Source organism: Alosa alosa, chromosome 17 (assembly GCF_017589495.1).
Source record: "Alosa alosa isolate M-15738 ecotype Scorff River chromosome 17, AALO_Geno_1.1, whole genome shotgun sequence".
NCBI lineage: Eukaryota > Metazoa > Chordata > Actinopteri > Clupeiformes > Clupeidae > Alosa > Alosa alosa.
In genome coordinates, this window is record NC_063205.1 from 14,949,690 (window position 1) to 14,967,430 (window position 17,741).

General features: G+C 41.8%; 3 protein-coding genes and 1 non-coding gene across 5 annotated transcripts; 2 read left to right on the forward strand and 2 right to left on the reverse strand.

Moving 5' to 3' along the window:
- The first annotated feature begins 1 nt into the window (after position 1).
- Positions 2–5,059, forward strand: mcat (malonyl CoA:ACP acyltransferase (mitochondrial)). Its single transcript, XM_048267782.1, has 4 exons — positions 2–620; positions 2,232–2,319; positions 2,510–2,727; positions 4,398–5,059. Exons 1-4 carry the CDS (start codon positions 180–182, stop codon positions 4,809–4,811), a joined length of 1,161 nt encoding a protein of 386 aa, XP_048123739.1. The 5' UTR covers positions 2–179; the 3' UTR covers positions 4,812–5,059.
- On the reverse strand, positions 4,938–9,348 carry bik (BCL2 interacting killer). 2 transcript variants are annotated; one of them, XM_048267784.1, is made up of 6 exons: positions 9,263–9,348; positions 9,135–9,164; positions 7,712–7,814; positions 6,139–6,276; positions 5,852–5,945; positions 4,938–5,558 (listed from the first exon to the last, which is right to left on the reverse strand). In XM_048267784.1, exons 3-6 carry the CDS (start codon positions 7,804–7,806, stop codon positions 5,445–5,447), a joined length of 441 nt encoding a protein of 146 aa, XP_048123741.1. In that variant the 5' UTR covers positions 7,807–7,814; positions 9,135–9,164; positions 9,263–9,348; the 3' UTR covers positions 4,938–5,444. The 2 variants fall into 2 exon arrangements, with proteins under 2 accessions (XP_048123741.1, XP_048123740.1); XM_048267783.1 differs by lacking the exons at positions 9,135–9,164; positions 9,263–9,348 and having other exon boundaries at positions 7,712–8,634.
- Positions 9,349–9,424: 76 nt separating this feature from the next.
- ttll1 (tubulin tyrosine ligase-like family, member 1) lies at positions 9,425–17,099 on the forward strand. Its single transcript, XM_048267781.1, has 10 exons — positions 9,425–9,869; positions 10,147–10,273; positions 10,377–10,585; positions 10,927–11,107; positions 11,599–11,736; positions 11,991–12,099; positions 12,610–12,753; positions 13,150–13,236; positions 14,701–14,864; positions 15,541–17,099. Exons 1-10 carry the CDS (start codon positions 9,848–9,850, stop codon positions 15,665–15,667), a joined length of 1,308 nt encoding a protein of 435 aa, XP_048123738.1. The 5' UTR covers positions 9,425–9,847; the 3' UTR covers positions 15,668–17,099.
- On the reverse strand, positions 14,973–15,059 carry trnay-gua. The gene is given in 2 exon segments: positions 14,973–15,008; positions 15,023–15,059. It is a non-coding gene; the product is annotated as a tRNA-Tyr (tRNA).
- Positions 17,100–17,741: the final 642 nt, after the last annotated feature.

Consider the following 17,741-nt stretch of genomic DNA (forward strand, 5'->3'; position numbering starts at 1 on the left):
TTAGTTGATCAACAGCTCTAAAACTACAAAACAAGAATCAACATGGCGGCGCCCTTGTGTCACCCCATGGTATGTCATCTAAATTCGTAATTTATCTTCGTATGAACCACTAAATGGACAGGCTGGCTTAGCGAACATGCTGACATCTCCATAACAATAAAACAGGTCATCTTGTAGCCATGAGTTTTGGAGCACTTTTCAGACTCGGTGGTAGACAAACCTGTGTCTCCGAGCTTTCATCGCTCAGACAACTTTCAAACGGTGTTCGCCGTAGCTCGAAAAATGGAAACGACCCGCCTTCCACCAGTAATGTTACATCTCACGATCCAGACATTGATGTTCCTGAGAAGCAACAGAGACCCAAAAGAGAACCGGGACAGGTGTCGGTCCTCCTCTTCCCAGGCCAGGGCAGTCAGTTTGTGGGTATGGGACGCGGACTGTTGAAGTATGGAGCTGTCCAGGACATGTTCTCAGTGGCGCGGAAGATACTTGGCTATGATTTGCTCTCTCTATGCCTTAACGGACCCGAGGAGGATCTCATAAAAACAGTTCACTGTCAGCCTGCTGTGTTTGTCACGTCGCTTGCTGCGGTTGAGAGACTAAATCATGAAAACCCAGCCGTAAGTACTGTGTAATGACAGGTTTGGCCCCAGTTAGCATTACTTTACTTTGGGGTCATTCCACGTCAGTTCAACCAGGGCCCACGCACTTAGGTCTCAAAAAATTCTGAAAAAATTACCAGGTGTACCTATGTTAACCAGGAGACACACTGTAAAATTACTCTTATGTAAGGTCAATACTTTCCAAGATACAGCCAGTTTTACAGGGGGGAGGGTGTCGATTTTGTCCAGCCTCTTTTTTGTCGAAGTTCACAAGCCCACAGCGCAAGAACTAAACCATGTAGGAGGCTCAAATTTTGCATGCTGGTACATAAATAGGAATAGTATGTAGCAAAATCGTCACGTTTGGTCTGGATAATCCTGCATGGTCATAGCTGTCCCTCAAAGTTGATACAAATTTTATTGGAGTTTTTGGCTGGGCTCTGTTTAAGCCTTCAGAAGACATATTTGTACTCAACATAGGCTCTTGATTTATTTTCCTTACTGAGATAAGTATAAAACACTCTCACAAAAAGCAATGAACAGAAAATAAATCCCTTCAGGGTCTGAACAGCAGACCTCCCAAGTCGGAAAAATCATTTTGGTTATCATTTTCAGAGCACCCAAACACCTTGTGGGAATATACAAAGATTTTTTAAATATGTTTTTCCTTATTCTCCATGATCCCTTCTTTTTGAAAACACCAATTTGACTTGTCTTATGCAAATCTTTTCTTTTTTCTTTTCCACCCTGAACACGGGCAAAATGCCCCATTGACATCAATATGTTTTATATAGAGTCACCACACTGCCACCTGTGGTTGTATAGAGTAACCTGTGGTAGCTCTATACAAAACATTTTGTCAATGGTGCATTTTGCCCATGTTCAGGGTGGAAAGTGAAAAAAAAAGATTTGCATAAGACAAGTCAAATTGGTGTTTTTAAAAAGAAAAGACCATTGAGAATAAAGAAAAAATATTTAAAAAATCTTTGTATATTCCCACAAGGTGTTTGGATGCTCTGAAAATGATAACCAAAAGGATTTTTCAGACTTGTGAGGTCTGCTGTTCAGACCCTGAAGGGATTTATTTTCTGTTCATTGCTTTTTGTGAGAGTGTTTCTACTTATCTCAGTAAGGAAAATAAATCAAGAGCCTATGTTGAGTACAAATATGTCTTCTGAAGGCTTAAACAGAGCCCAGCCAAAAACTCCAATACAATTTGTATCAATTTTGAGGGACAGCTATGACCATGCAGGATTATCCAGACCAAACGTGACGATTTTGCTACATACTATTCCTATTTATGTACCAGCATGTAAAATTTGAGCCTCCTACATGGTTTAGTTCTTGCGCTGTGGGCTTGTGAACTTTGACAAAAAAAAGAGCCCGAACAAAATCGACACCCCCTCCCCCTTTAAAACTGGCTGTATCTTGGAAAGTATCGATCTTACATAAGAGTAATTTGTAAACAGTGTGTCTCCTGGGTAACATAGGTACACCTGGTAATTTTTTCAGAATTTTTTGAGACCTAAGTGCGTGGGCCCTGGTTGAATTGACGTGGAATGACCCTTTGGCTAGTGTAACACCAGTATGAGATGATGGGCACAATTTCCCATTTCTTTATGTTCTTAGGCCATAGAGAACTGCGTTGCTGCGGCAGGATTTAGTGTTGGGGAATTCGCTGCCTTAGTTTTCTCTGGTGCCATGGACTTCGCAGAAGGTTTGGACTTTTCTTAGAGTAATCATGTGAGTGTATGAAATATAAATGATAGAGTGGCTCTTACAAAGTTTTTACATTCTCTCTTTCTCTCTCTCTCTCTCTCTCTCTCTCTGTGTGTCTCTCCCTCTCTGTGTGTGTCTCTCTGTGTATGTAATGCCAATGCGTGTGTGTGTGCTTGCTTCCCCTCCAGGTCTGTATGCTGTGAAAATTAGAGCCGAGGCTATGCAGGCAGCCTCGGAGCAGACGCCAAGCGGCATGCTGTCAGTCATTGGCAAACCACAGGCCAAGTACAACCACGCCTGCCTTCTGGCCCGGGAACACTGCCAGTCCCTGGGCATCCAAGACCCTGTCTGCATGGTGGCCAACTATCTTTTCCCAGATGGGAGAGTCATCGCTGGGCATCAGGAGGTAAATTTATTCACATGCGGTCTGTATTTTGGGACTTGTTACCAGAGGGGGGCCGGTTTGGACCCTGACCAGTAGGAACGGCTGAAGTGCCCTTGAGCAAGGCTCCTAACCCCTCACTGCTCCCCGAGTGCCGCTGTAGCAGGTAGCTCACTGCTTCGGGATTAGTTTGTGCTTCACCTCACTGTGTGTTCACTGTGTGCTGAGTGTGTTTCACTAATTCACGAATTGTGATAAATGCAGAGACCAAATTTCCCTCACGGGATCAAAAGAATATATATACTTATACTATACTTTTAGTATTAGATTATGGTACTTCTTCACAGGGGCACTGGTAGACAATTTGGCTCCTTTGAAAGAATATATAGTATTGGGTTCTCCTAGTAATGATAATAAAGTTGTATGGGGGCCCCTTGTCAGTGCAGGCCCTGGTCTTATCTTAGGTCCCCCATCTTAACCCCCAGTATTCATTTGGGCAGTACCACACATAATACAGTATGAATGCCTATACATGAATTTACATGTAATCTTTATTGATTTTAAGGAAGTGGTACAGTGGTGCTAAAGATCTTAATTTATTGATTGATAAGGCATGCATGATGCAATGTTTGATCTTTTGGGTGTACGCTGTTTATCACATTTGTGGTAAGATTGAGAGTTGGGCCATTCCATGACAAATCAGAAAAGGTTGTTGCTGCATCATCTCAGATTTTGTACAGACCCTCTTCTCTATATCATAAATGAGTCCTAAAACCAAGGCCTGAAAAATATTTCTGTTCAAATGTCTTCATATTTGTTTTTTCAGCCCTTGATACTACTTCAGTTTGACAGCCTGAAATGCACATTATCACAATCACAATGTTTGGGCATTAATCTCTTAAAAAGTATTACTCATAGCCCGTCCAAACATGATACGGTGGAAGACAAACATGTTCTGAACCATTTATAGTTTGCATGACATGCTCACTGAAGGCCCTCGATTAGGAAAAAGTGCAAAAATATTGGCATTAAGGACACTTGTTTTGTACACATTTGGTGTAAATAATAATTTTTTCCTAGTAGTCTAAGGGATGTCATACGTTTTTTAGGGTAAAACATTTTTTGTCACTTACAGCAAACATCACCTCACCATCTGCTAGCTGCCTGTGTCCTGAATACACTGTAATAAAACACAATCTCTGTGGACAACCCAAGCTCCAAAAACGGCCACAAAACAACTTGGGCAAACCTTGCCCATAAAAAACGTAACAAACTGTTCCAGCAAATCACCGACGAGATGCACGTTTAGGAGAGTTTTAATTGCACGGGCGGGAGGGGGAGGAAGTAGCGAGCTAGCTTTCAGTTTTGTTTGAACGTCAACAGAAGTGACGTTACCCAGCATCGCTTAGAGTGCCTTTAAATATAATATTTTATAAATGTTCCCATATTTGAGTTCTCAATACGACCACATATTAAGGATAAAACCCTGGAGGATTGCGTTTTTCGGTCATTTTCAAAAGCTAGTAGGAACTTAAAAAAACCATGTGGAAGGAGCTCAGTGTATGGAAATTTAGTGTACAAAGTATCAATCTTGTACTATAAATAATTAGATATTATTTCCTATCTACAGTAAATGCTTTCTTTTCTCCGTGATTGTCTTTCTTTTTTACACACACACACACACACACACACAGGCTCTGGACTTCCTGCAGAAGAACTCGCGGCAGCTGCACTTCATGCGCACGCGGCGGCTCCCTGTCAGCGGAGCCTTCCACACGCCACTGATGGAGCCGGCCGTGGAGCCGCTGCGAGCGACGCTCAAGGGCCTGGACGTGCGCCGGCCGGAGATCGCCGTCCACTCCAACGTGGACGGCAAGCGCTACATGCACGACAAGCACGTGCGCCGGCTCCTGCTCAAGCAGCTGGTGTCGCCGGTGAAGTGGGAGCAGACGCTGCACGAGCTGTTCGAGCGTGGCGAGGGGACGGCGTTTCCGCAGACGTACGAGGTGGGGCCCGGCAGACAGCTCGGGGCCACGCTGCAGAAGTGCAACATGAAGGCGTACAGGAACTACACGCACATAGACGTCACTGTGACTGAGGATGAATGAGTAACAGCATAGAAGTAGGCAAAGACAATGTGCTCATATTCCCAAATGCCTACTACAGAAACACAAACACACACACGTATGTAAAAGACTGGATTCACGTGGGTGTCAATAAACAATATGACAGAACACAATAAACTTTTTTACTCAAAGATCAATATGTCGATCAATTACAATGGACCTCAAGTAGACATTTTGAAGTCAATACAAACATAGTGATTAGAATTCAGATTTTTTTTTTCAAAGCTATTTTTATTGAACAAGTTTAAATTTGTGTTTATAATCACATTCAAATTAGGATGGAATTGAAAGTCCAGCTTCCCTGATGTTGGAACACATGATTCTGTTTGATAACAAGCGTGGGGGAGGGATACACACACACAGCCGTTGTCCTTTCACTTAGCAACAGACTTTGCCCTCATAGAACAGGCTGTGCACCAGCAACAGCCACATCAAAACACTCTATGATGTACACAAATACAAAACAGTTGTGAGCCAGCACTTCAATACCATTCAATTATCCATGCAAGAAAGAACATTTGGAAAACAAATTAAATATATTCAATTATATAAAAAACTAAACAAAGCAAAACAATCTGCGGGCTAAGGCCAGCTTATAGCCCATCTGTGCGAGGATCAGTCCTTTTTCAGTTCCCAGAGTGCAACGCAGACAGCCGCCGTGGCCATAAGTGCAGTGGACACCAGCAAACCTGTGGTCCAGCGCTGACCAGAAAGACATAAACTGGACACCTGTGTGGGATGGATGAAGCGGAAAGTGTTCCCTGTCAGAGGATATGTCATATGTTCACATGGTCTTTGGGCTGGCCACAGGCAAAGACTGGAATTGTGGCAAAGGAGTATTATTATTTTTTATTTTTTATTATTTGGAAATGTTTCAGAGTATAATTGTATCTCTATAAAGTTAGCTGGACACAACATCACATGGCTAAAACAGAATAATTTATGTACTCTGTACTGTGTGTGTGTGCGTGTGTGCGTGCGTGCGTGCGCGCATATAGATCTTTAATGTCGGCGGTCCTTACCCAGACAGGCTGGTTGTTAATTAGAGGATTCAGCCACAGTTTAGCCAGAGCAAAGACATTTCTGAGACCCCTCCCCTCCGTCAAAAAGTAACGCCTAGAGGAGATGATAAGAGTGAACTTCAGCAAGCTATGAAACTTCCATTACATGTCAGATTACCAAAGAATGCACACACTGAAACAGTGAGACATCTATGGTAAATTCTGCCAGTGGACATATGTATCTCACTTCATTGTAGATCTGTGTACTGTGTATGTGTGTGTGTGTATGCTGAATAGACCCTGCATACCTGTAGACTCTGGCTCTGATGAAGATGTTTGTTCTGTCCAGCGGCTGCAGTAGCCGTTGGTCAGGCAGCCGGTGGGCCCAGCGCTGGTTCAGCTCATCTCCTATCTGGGCCAGCTGCCGACCAATGGTCCGGGCCTCCCTGCCATCCCAAACACCATCACAGACAAGCATGTCAGGAATGTCACCTGAGATATTACTAGCAATTGCCAATTTGCCATCCCGCACTACCCCAACCCCAATACAGAGACGTAGGTAAGGGATGTCACCTGAGGTTTTACCAGCACCCAGCCACCCCAAACACTACTCCTATGCCTATACCCCAATGAAACGGGTAAGGGATGTCACCCTAATGTACTACAAATGCCACCCCTCACAGCAACACCATTAATGAAAAAACAAACAAACAAACGAGTCACGTGAGATGCCATCCCTGCCAGTCCAAACAGCCAATGCCATCACTGAGATACATGTCAGAGATTACACTGAAGATCTAACTAACACATGGGTGGCGAACCTGCGGCTTGGGAGCCACATGCGGTTCTTTGCCTCCTCTTGTGCGGCTCGCCCCTGCTCAAATATGTTCTCACTTCCCTTGGAGATTTTTTTTTTTTTAAATATATTTCTGATAAATCAAAATACATTTAATTATTTGACAACACTGTCAATAGTTAGGCTACCAATGATTAGATTGAAATAATTTTACTGTCGTGATGGATAGGAATCTAGCCCCAAAAGAAACATACTGTAAGCAGACACATTTGGTTTTTTTAGTCAGGTTTAATGCTACTGTTGCAGTCAGGAAAACGTAGCCTGAATTTAAATGCAAATCGAGGAACACAGGATATTCAAAGGGAGGATTTGTTGTTTGGAGCATAACGTGTCTAACCAAAATAACACCGTAAAAATGTGTTCTACATTTGTTCTACATGTGTTCTATGTTAGTTTGGTACTTGGTATGCCAGACTTAACTGATGCACAAAGCTTCAAACCTGAAAATGTCTCAAGAGTTTTCTAAAAGACACTGACCTTCGCAAGTACAAGGTCAATGGTAGGCTTTTTAAACGTCAGTCAGAGAAGCAGACTCGTTTTCTTTTTGTTCATTTTCTTTTCGTAAATTAACGGAACATGGTCACATTGGTTGTTATATTGGAACATCGCTCATGCTAATACGTCATTCAGTGAGGGGGGATTTGTAATGTGTCTCAGATATTTTTGTTGCTTTGCTACTCATTCCTAAAAATGATCATTTGTAGCATCTGCCAAGTGTCTCACTTTAAATGAAAAGGAGAAGAGCTATTTAAACTGCAACTCTATGTCTCATTAGGCGTAGGCCTGTAAGTCACTGTTGCTGTTGTAGTGTGGCCATCTTTTCTGTTGTGCAGCTCTTTTGAGTGGTGTGGAAATGTTTTGGCCCTTAATGACTGGTTAGCCACCCCTGAACCAACACATACAAAACAATGCTTCTCATAATGTAGAAGACCTTTAGAAACTTTTTTCTTTATATATGTAAATACACGTTTTAAAATATCTCTTTGCACCTTTTTTATTTTTCCTGATTTGACTTGTGTTTGTACCTTGTGGTCACGTCAGATAATGTGCCATCCTCCAGCTCCACAGGACCAGCCTGGAGAGTGGTGGTGTTTGGAGTTGGTCTCGTTTGCTCCACCATTTTGTTTTCTGAGCGGGGGGAAATAACACAAAAAGTGGACATGTGGGTAAATGGCACATACATGGTTAGAAACACCAGTGCCCTGTGTTTGTGTGGATATGGATGAAAGTCTGTTGTGGGGTGTGTGGGTTGTTGAGATCTTTATCACCATACGGACAGTGCAGTGTGTGTGTGTGTGTGTGTGTGTGTGTGTGTGTGTGTGTGTGTGTGTGTGTGTGTGTGTGTGATAGTGAGGGAGGGAGGGTACGACACGTGAGTTCCAACGGTCCAGTTACCTTATGTAAACACAAAGACACGTGACAACAGGTGTGTCCCCATGGAGACATGTCGCCTGAAGCTCTCCTCGGGTTAAAACAATGACTTCACTGACACCAGCATTTAACAACCTCATTCTCTCTCTCTCTCTCTCTCTTTCTCTCTCTCTCTCTCTGTCTCCCTCTCTCTCACTCTCTCTCTCTCTCTCTCTCACTTACACACACACACATACACATACATTTGTCTGTTTTCTTGTCTTTTTTTTATCTCTTCAGGGATTTCAGTTTCAGAACCCCCGAAACCTGCGTCATCTGTTCCCCTCTTTCCTGTTTGACTTTGCATGAATAGGCTCTGCCCTCTCTCTCTCTCTCTCACACACACACTCTCTCTCACACACACACACACACACACACACACACACACACACACGCACGCACTCATGCACGCACACACACATGCACGCACGCACACACTCACTCACGCAAACACATCATGAGCTCATGTTTGTGTGAGAGCACTTTGATGCAAATAATTTCTGTCATTCTGAAACTGTTCCAACTGAATTTTCCTTCACAGACTCAATGGTACAAGACTGAAATCAATACATGACACATATATATATATATATATATATATATATATATATATATATTTATATATATATATATATATATATATATATATATATATACACACACACACACACCAGGCTACATTTTTATTATGTCAGCCTAGTCAAACACTGGAAATAATTCTAAATTATTTTTTAGATGTTATTGGATGTTGTTATTGATATAATCAAGAATGAATCCATCAACCGCCACTCATGGACACATCAAAACATGAGGGTGATGTCATCATTATAGCCAGCAACTCAAACAAAAGGTGACATTGAAGATAGCCATTTTGAATAAACTGTTGATTCTATTGTATCTTGTATTTAAAAAAAAATATATATAATAATAATAAAATGAAAGCAATACATATACTGAGGTTATTATTTTTTTTAGACTACGGCGTTCGATGTAAGTCACAGAATCAACAATAGACAGGTGCAAAAAAGCCCATCTTACCTGATTGTTTAGATTAAAGTGAACGCCGCCCTACGAAACAAACAATACATTATTTACAAAAAATACTTAATTATATGAACTATAAAATTATTATGCATTGATTTTAAACAACGTAAAGCAGCACTTACAGCAGCGTTCTTTAATCCGGTTGTTTTCAGGTGTCTGACACAATGCAATGATGTCAACTTCACCGCCACGCCCATACGCACCACCGGCCAGGAAGTCCGGGTAGTTATTACCAGAGCCAGTAGAGGGCGACACCGATCTGCTTATCGGCATAAAAATGTACACACATGTTTTTTCTCACTGTGACCAGTGGCATGCTTGTATTTATGTGTGAACATATATTACATGTTCACATTTATTCGTAACCACTTATTACACATGGCAGGGTTGGTTTACAACTTTTCAAGCGAGAAACGGCTGCTGACATGATCGAGCCCCATGGTGATGTTGTGCAATGCAAAATTCACTTTGACATTTGTGCGTCCACGGTTGCTAGGTTATTCACCCGGAAGTGGACCATTTGCGTACTCATCTCTGATCCCAGTTGTCTGGCGATCAATAAATCAAGATAGCAACTAGCATCCACCCTTGAACAGAATTTTTGGAAATTAAGCATTGCATGTTATGCATAGGTTGAAACTATTGGTTATTGTCGCATGTCGTCGTTTGTGGAAAAGACATATTTTCTCAAGCGTTAACATCACTGGATGAAAATACTCCTGCCTGCAGGTAGGTGCCCCTCTGAAGGAAAGTGTTGTTGATCACATCACTTCACCCACATCTGAGAAAAGGGTATGGCAGCATCATTGCCGCACTGAGTTACCTCTAACATTTCAAACGGATGTCGTTTTATTTATATGACCTGTGCTATGAGAGTGACATGCATTTGTGTCTCCATATGAGATAACGACCGAAATATCAACTCGAGAGTAAAGAAGCTAATAGCTAAAAAGCTAGCTTTTATGTGTACTCACTGTCCAGTGATGCGGAGGGTACTGTGTTTCAGCCCGGGTTGGTGCCATGGCTGGTAAGGTGAAGTGGGTGACAGACATTGAGAAATCTGTGCTTATAAATAATTTCGAGAAGAGGGGATGGATCCAGGTTGCTGAAAGTGAAGACTGGAATTTTTATTGGTAAGCACCCAAAACTAGAAAGTATATATTTCAATCACCTTTAAGACACCCAGTTGCATTTGAACACAAATAGAAAATATATTTGTATTTATATATTTTTCAGGATGAGCATCCAGACCATTAGAAATGTATTTAGTGTGGATACCGGCTACCGCCTCTCAGATGAGCAGATGGTCAACCACTTCCCCAACCACTATGAATTGACAAGGAAGGACCTCATGATCAAGAACATCAAACGCTACAGGAAGGAACTGGAAAAGGAGGGGAGTCCTCTGGCAGAGAAGGATGAAAATGGAAAATACATCTTTCTAGGTGTGTGATTCAGGTTGACTAGTAATGTGTGTGTGACATTTTGCTTGTGCATTCATGTGGCACTATCTGTAATCTGTTAGCCTAGAAATCTAGATGCACCCTAGTGGCAGCAAATGTATTTGCTGCCAGGGTAGTAATCTGTAACTAATAAATTGTACGTAGTTTCTGTTAAGGAGTATTTGCTTGTCCTTTAGACACTGACAGGTTTTAAAAAAATGTGGGCTGAAACAATCCCCCCTTGTCTCCTTTGGCTTAGCCCTCCACACAACAGCTGATCTATTCTTTCCAGTATTCCACTGTTCATCCTCCTCATCCTCCTCTTTATCCTCTCTCTCTCTCAGATTTCGTCCCAGTGACGTTCATGCTCCCCGCGGACTACAACCTTTTTGTGGAGGAGTTCCGGAAGAGTCCGTCCAGCACGTGGATTATGAAGCCATGCGGCAAGGCACAGGGGAAAGGCATCTTCCTCATCAACAAACTCTCACAGATTAAGAAGTGGTCTCGGGACAGCAGAACGTCAACGTAAAAATCCTTCTTGCCCATAACCCCCCACACACACACACACACACACACACACACACACACACACACATACACACACACAATCAAAAATATTTCTTGTACTGTGTCCAGCTATAAGGTAACCTAGTAGGATCTTTAGGAGTACAAGCCATAGCAATGATTGGCCTTTACTGGCCAGGTGCCTTGGAGTCTGAGCTGTTTGCCTAGCATTTGCATTGAGCTAAAATATTAGCATACTACCTTCTTTCCTGGGTCCTGCAGCTGAATAATGCCCTGTGCCAGATATGCTAAGGCAACTTCAATTTTATTATGTTGCACTATTATATCATTTCATTTGGACATTGTAGGCATGCCCTGTATTCTGAGATAGTCCTGTGGGAGAAGAATAATTTGTAACATGTGTGTCACAATAACATTAACAGACTGAGCTGGATGCCAGATGTTTCTGACCTCATCATTTGTCTGCTTGTCCTTCTCTGCTGTCCTCTTAGGTTCATGGCTGCATCAAGTGGCAAAGAGGCCTATGTCATTTCCCTGTATATTGATAATCCTCTGTTGATTGGTGGAAAGAAGTTTGACCTGAGATTGTACGTGCTGGTCACTACGTACAGGCCTCTCAAGTGTTACATGTAAGTTAACAATGAAAACTAAAACAATTTAACAACAATTGAAGTCAATAGATACCTTTGAGGCTGCACAGTTCATTCAAGAATGTGAGCTTTTTTGCACAGGTATGATTCATATGAATGGAAATGGAATGGATTTGCTGAAGGTGATACATAGATCTGATAACCTTTGAGTCAAGGTCATTACTAGGTCTCGGTCAATACTAGGTCATTCACAAACCCCTCTTCAGCTCCTGGTGTCTTGTCTTTGTTTGCAGGTATAAACTGGGATTCTGCAGGTTCTGCACAGTGAAATATACTCCCAGCACTAGTGAGCTGGACAACATGTTTGTGCACCTGACCAACGTGGCCATTCAGAAACATGGGGTATGTAATTAAACAACTTGAACTGTGCAGTAGCTCCACCTGAACTCTCTCTCTCTCTGTGTCAGCAACTGTGTTCTAAGGCATCCTGAGTGTGTTACGTTAACCTACTTCTCTTTGTGTACCTTTTTTTTTTAGGTAATTTCGCAATTAGTCATTCAGTCTTTTCTGGATGCCTTACAACTTAGGGCAGAGTATTTAGTGAAGGTCATAACAAAGACATAATAATAGTAATGTAGTAATTTTCTAAGCACTAGTATGCACTGCTGGAGTCACCAGCTATGCACAATGTAGTTCTGTAGTTCAGGTTGGATCATCATGAAAGAAAATCTTTCATAGCACCACAAATATATACCCAAAAGATATCAGTTAGCATGTTAGCAAGTATTTACCTGTTCCTACTGTGCTGTTGTTGGAGTTTAGATAGTTAGCATTGTTAGAGTGCTAGTTTTAAACCAAAACTTCATACAGCTGCTTTAAGCTAAATATAACCTGCTTTGTGTGGACGCTCAGGATGATTATAATCACGTACACGGGGGCAAGTGGACAGTGAGCAATCTGCGTCTGTACTTGGAGAGCACCAGAGGGAAGGAGGTGACCAGCAGACTCTTTGACCAGATCCACTGGATCATGGTGCAGTCTCTGAAGGCAGTGGCCGTGAGTGGACAGTTGACATGTAGTCTGTTGTGCACACACACACACACACACACACACACACACACACACACACACACACACACACAAAATACAAATCCAGCTGTTTATCCGATGAACCAGACCCTTTGTGAGTTTCTTCTTTTTTCAGTTCTTTCATTTCATTGTTCTTTTAGAGAAAAGGGAACCTTTAGTCATAGCTAAGTTTAGTTTCTCAGGAAGTCATGCCCCAAAATCTTTCAATCCCCACCCCACCCCTATTCTTGGTCTTTCCACCTCTCACACACTTTTTTCACTCTCACTTTTTCTTACTCTGTCTTCCTCTCTCTCTCTCTCTCTCTCTCTCTCTCTCTCTCTCTCTCTCTCTCTCTCTCACTTTCATTCTCTCTCTGCTTACAGTCTGTGATGAACAATGATAAGCACTGCTTCGAATGCTATGGATATGACATCATAATTGATGACAAACTGAAACCATGGCTTATTGAGGTAGGTGTGTTTTACACACACACACACACACACACACACACACACACACACACACACACACACACACACACACACCCCCCCACACCCACATACACGCCTATGAAGATTGTCTCCAAGTTTCAGTATTGGTCCCTGAGTAGGCCAGCACCTCAAGCACACAAAGATATATATAGCCTACAGATATAGTTGTATATATAGTTAATAGCATTAGCTATAAACACCATGATATTTGCATCAGATACCCATTCTCAGTTTGCCTATATACTGTATATGCCCCTATTAAATAATCTGTAAATAAATAAATAGTAAGTACAGTAGTAGTTGATAAATTAGATATTTTATATAGATTTAGTAAACTCAAACTTATACACATACAGACACAAACACCACATCCCTGCTCCAGTGATGTTAACAGAGACAGAGTTGTGGTTCACTTGTTGTGTTGGTAGCGTTCTCTGTACTTCTCAGATGCATTTTATATGCATATTCTAGCAGTGAAACAAACAGCATGGCCTCTGCCAAGACAGATGCCCTTAAGGAAATGTTTCTGTGTCTGTGCACATGCACACATGCCTTTGCGTGTCTGTATATGTGTGCACCTTAAAACATGAGCTTGTGTACACAATCAGGTCACACACTGCAATTATCTGAATCTTTTTTCCTCATTGAGTATTGAATAGAATAGCCTTTATTCAAAGCCTCTATCTGTGTGTTTGTGTGTGTGCGTTCATGCGTGTGTGTGTGTGTGTGTGTGTGTGTGTGTGTGTGTGTGTGTGTGTGTGTGTGTGTGTGTGTGTGTGTGTGTGTGTGTGTGCTAGCAGTTTGGCTTGGCTGTTCTCTCTCTCTTGTCTCCTGAGGGTGGGTCAGTATTATCTCAGGGCTAAGAAGTCTATTCTGAGCAGAATGGCTTGCATTCCTCAGCCAGCCTGGAGTTAATGTGTAATAAGTCCTCATTGGCCTCGCTCCGCTATCAGCTACTCATATTGAAAGCATGCTAACGTAAATAGTGCAGCACAGCCCTATGGGTCATACAGGCCAAAGTGTAAGAGTTTTGCACATTCTTCTGTGTTATATTTGTTTGTTATCTTGATCTTACCTCATCTGTCCTCATCTGATATCTATAATCCATAATTCATGATTTTTACCATATTAACTAATTTGTTGGGAATACGTATTTCTGTAGTAGTACTAGCAGTAGTAGTGTGTCTGTTGTTGTCCCTGTTGTTGTCCCAAACAACTAGCACTAATATTAGTAATAATAATAGCAATAAAAGTATTTCAGAAAGTATCAAAGTATCTTATCATATATCATATCATATGATTATGGTTATGATTATGGAATTTAGCAGACGTTTATGTCTAAGGCGACTTACAAAATAAAACAATACAAAAGTTGAAAAAATTAACATAATTTATTTACAGTTTTTTCTCTGCCTGTTACTCTCTCTGTTGTGCATACCTCAGGTAAACGCCTCTCCTTCACTCACGTCCAGCACAGCCAATGATCGCATCCTCAAGTACAACTTGATCAACGACACACTCAACATAGTCACCCCCAACTCTGAAATTCCAGACTGCCGATGGAACCGAAGCCCGCCCAAGGAGGCGCTGGGGAATTACCAAGTCCTGTGAGTGACATTTCCCCTGCACCAATCATATCACGGACACCACCTGACTGAGCCCCCCCCCTTCCCCTTTTTTCTATTTTGGGGATAGCCCACACAGGCCAAAATGTTTCCTTCGAGCCGGATTTGAACCAGCGACCTAAGGATGTCTGATTACACCACTACAGTCCTCCGCTCTACCAACTGAGCTATCGAAGGGCCTGAAGTCAATGAGTAATGGCAGGGTCATTAGAGTTGCACAAAAATCCGCTATATAAATAAAAGTGACTTGACTTGACCGGGTCAGAATCCCAATGCTGCTGTAGGATTTAATGTAGAATAGGATTATGTGGATACAATGATCTAAAGAACAAATTAGAATATAAGTATGATATATTGCAAGATATAATAAAACAAATTCTTTCAGCCCCTCTCTGTACAAACAGATGTACGAAAAGACTGGTGGTACCAAAATATGGAAATACATCATTTAATAAGCAAATCTTACAAAAATAATATAATATAATCATGGTTATTGAACAGATTTACAGTAGCTGGATTAACTGTCTCCACTGTCTCCTTTCCCTTCAGTCCCTTTTACTTCATGATGTGCATGTGTGCCTGATGCCTGTTCCTTTCCATCTCCTCACTGTCCTTCTCTCTCTCCCTCCCTGTCTTTTCTTCTTTTCACGGGGGGCAGATATGATGAGGAGCAGGCCTTGAGCGAAGGTGCGGACCGCGACCTCCGCAGCCGCTCGGGCCAGTCCCTGGGGTCAAAGGGCAGCCGGTCAAGCAGCGTGCGCCCCACCCCGGCCACCTGGAAGTGAAGTCACCGGTCGCCGACATTGGGCAAGCACCACCTGGCTTTCTCAAGAGAGAGAAAAAGAGAGAGATACATGGAGCAGGAGGACTAAGGGACCACACAGACTCTGACCAGGCCTGACTATCGGACACCATACACACACATACACACATATACACACATACACACACCCTTCTGCACACATATCCACACAAAGTAATTTGCACAGTATGCATGAAATACATGACCGAATCAAATATACCGAAAGGAAGATGTGCATTGATGGATGGATGGATGGACGGACGGTAGGATTTGGAAGAGGGATAAGTGGAGAGTGACTTCTTGACCAAGTGAATGAATCGAAAGGAAATGGAAATCGAGCAAAGCTATTAATAAGGTCCCGTCATGCATGAAAGGATACTGCCTCTAAGTGACATGAGGGAACAATCACCTGATCTAGAAACAGACCTTTTACACTGTAGACCCAATTTCAGTTCCTCTGCAGTATATGTACTGTATGTCTTCTTTGAGTGTATCTTCCGTTGGGAAGTTGGCCAGAGCATTTCTCAAATGCACCTCCTGTGTCCTGATAGTGTTTAGTATTCTTCAATGTCTGTTGTCGACCACACAGTGCATTAGAGAGAAATAAAGTATTTCTCAGTAACAGTGCATTGTAGAGGATCAGCAAGGAAAATTGGCTCCTTAGCCAAACATTCTTACATAACTTCATTTTTCTCAATTCTAACTGAGCTCATTGGTGGACCAAGGCTGCTGCTATTATTTTTGATGTCGCTCCCTGGCTTGTGAAATGTTTGTGCAAAGCAATCTTCCTGACTTTTAAGTTTTAGTTATCACAAGGTCAAGCCCTCAGGGGTTGACCTAAACAGGTTGTATCACCGTTTCTATGCCAACCCAGCACACTTACAGCTTCTTTACATGTCTCCATAGTGATGACCTTGAGCAGCAGTTCAGAATTTGGCCAAGGGGGTCCTGTTTGTGGCAAGTGGGATTATAGAGCACTGCAATTAAACATTCTTTGGTGTGTGCCCCCATACAGTATACCCAGCTTAACTCTTTTCCCACCTCAGCCACTAGTGTCCTGATAGTTATACTGTCAGAGTGTCAGAGAAAAGTTGGATTTTTTATGTTGGCCAATAAAATAACAACTTAGGCTATTTTGTACTGACGGTGCTGACTTTGTGTAATGAGTATTTTTGTTAATCAACGCAAAGACTACTACCGCATGGTGTGTGGTTGGAGTTTCACGACAAGAAAGTTACTTCAATGTTTTAATTGCGTTTTATGTGAAATGCTATCACAATCCTTGCTTCCACTGTTGAAATCAAAATTGTATGTAAATACTGAATTACAGAGACCTTTCAAAGGACTTTTTAAAATTATATTTAAACAATAGCATATTGCACAAGACTGTCAAGCATGAAAAGAAATTAAATGACTCATTAAACGTTGTAGTTTTTTGGGAGTTGGGTGAAGTTTAATATTTAGCCTACTCAGTCAAGCTCACTGTGTAGGCGAGGTCTAGCCTATGTATGGAATGAAACATGAACCTATTCTATTCTCATTACTGTATGGGTTCTAATTCTGTAATGTGTGGCAAAGCCGACGCAAATAGCAGCACGCCGTCCCCACCACACTCAACTCTCCCTTTTCAAGCGTCTGTACGAAACCATTGTTTCTTTCGAGCTATTCAAATCAAGAGAATAGGGCAGTTTAGTATGGCAGTTTTATTTTATAAAGGAAGAAACCCACATCTAAAATAACCACCAGGGGGAAACGTCATCTGTCAATAATGAAATCACTTGACCATGAACATGAAATGATTACGGGATGGGACAACCAAATGTTACTTTGTCTGCGGTAAAAAAACACAAAAAAGAAACAATGTAGCCTATAGCCTGATTGGTCATACTAAATAAAGCTGGTGAACTTATAGATTATAGCAACTCCAAATTGAGCATCTTAAGGCTATATTGCTTATAGGTCCTTGTATTTATTAGGCATATGTTTGATCTCAATGATACCAAAATATAACATATTTACACGTCTACTAGGCTACTACAAGACAAAACTACAAGCAG

Coding starts and splice junctions, on each gene's coding strand:
- mcat (XM_048267782.1), top strand. CDS start 180: ATGAGTTTTGGAGCACTTTTCAGACTCGGTGGTAGACAAACCTGTGTC. Junction 2,320..2,509: donor TGCCATGGACTTCGCAGAAG/GTTTGGACTTTT, acceptor CTTCCCCTCCAG/GTCTGTATGCTGTGAAAATT. Junction 2,728..4,397: donor TCATCGCTGGGCATCAGGAG/GTAAATTTATTC, acceptor ACACACACACAG/GCTCTGGACTTCCTGCAGAA.
- bik (XM_048267783.1), bottom strand. CDS start 7,869: ATGTATGTGCCATTTACCCACATGTCCACTTTTTGTGTTATTTCCCCC. Junction 5,946..6,138: donor ATCAGAGCCAGAGTCTACAG/GTATGCAGGGTC, acceptor CATCTCCTCTAG/GCGTTACTTTTTGACGGAGG. Junction 5,559..5,851: donor TTAACAACCAGCCTGTCTGG/GTAAGGACCGCC, acceptor CATCCCACACAG/GTGTCCAGTTTATGTCTTTC.
- ttll1 (XM_048267781.1), top strand. CDS start 9,848: ATGAAAATACTCCTGCCTGCAG. Junction 9,870..10,146: donor GAAAATACTCCTGCCTGCAG/GTAGGTGCCCCT, acceptor ACTGTGTTTCAG/CCCGGGTTGGTGCCATGGCT. Junction 12,100..12,609: donor TGGCCATTCAGAAACATGGG/GTATGTAATTAA, acceptor GTGGACGCTCAG/GATGATTATAATCACGTACA.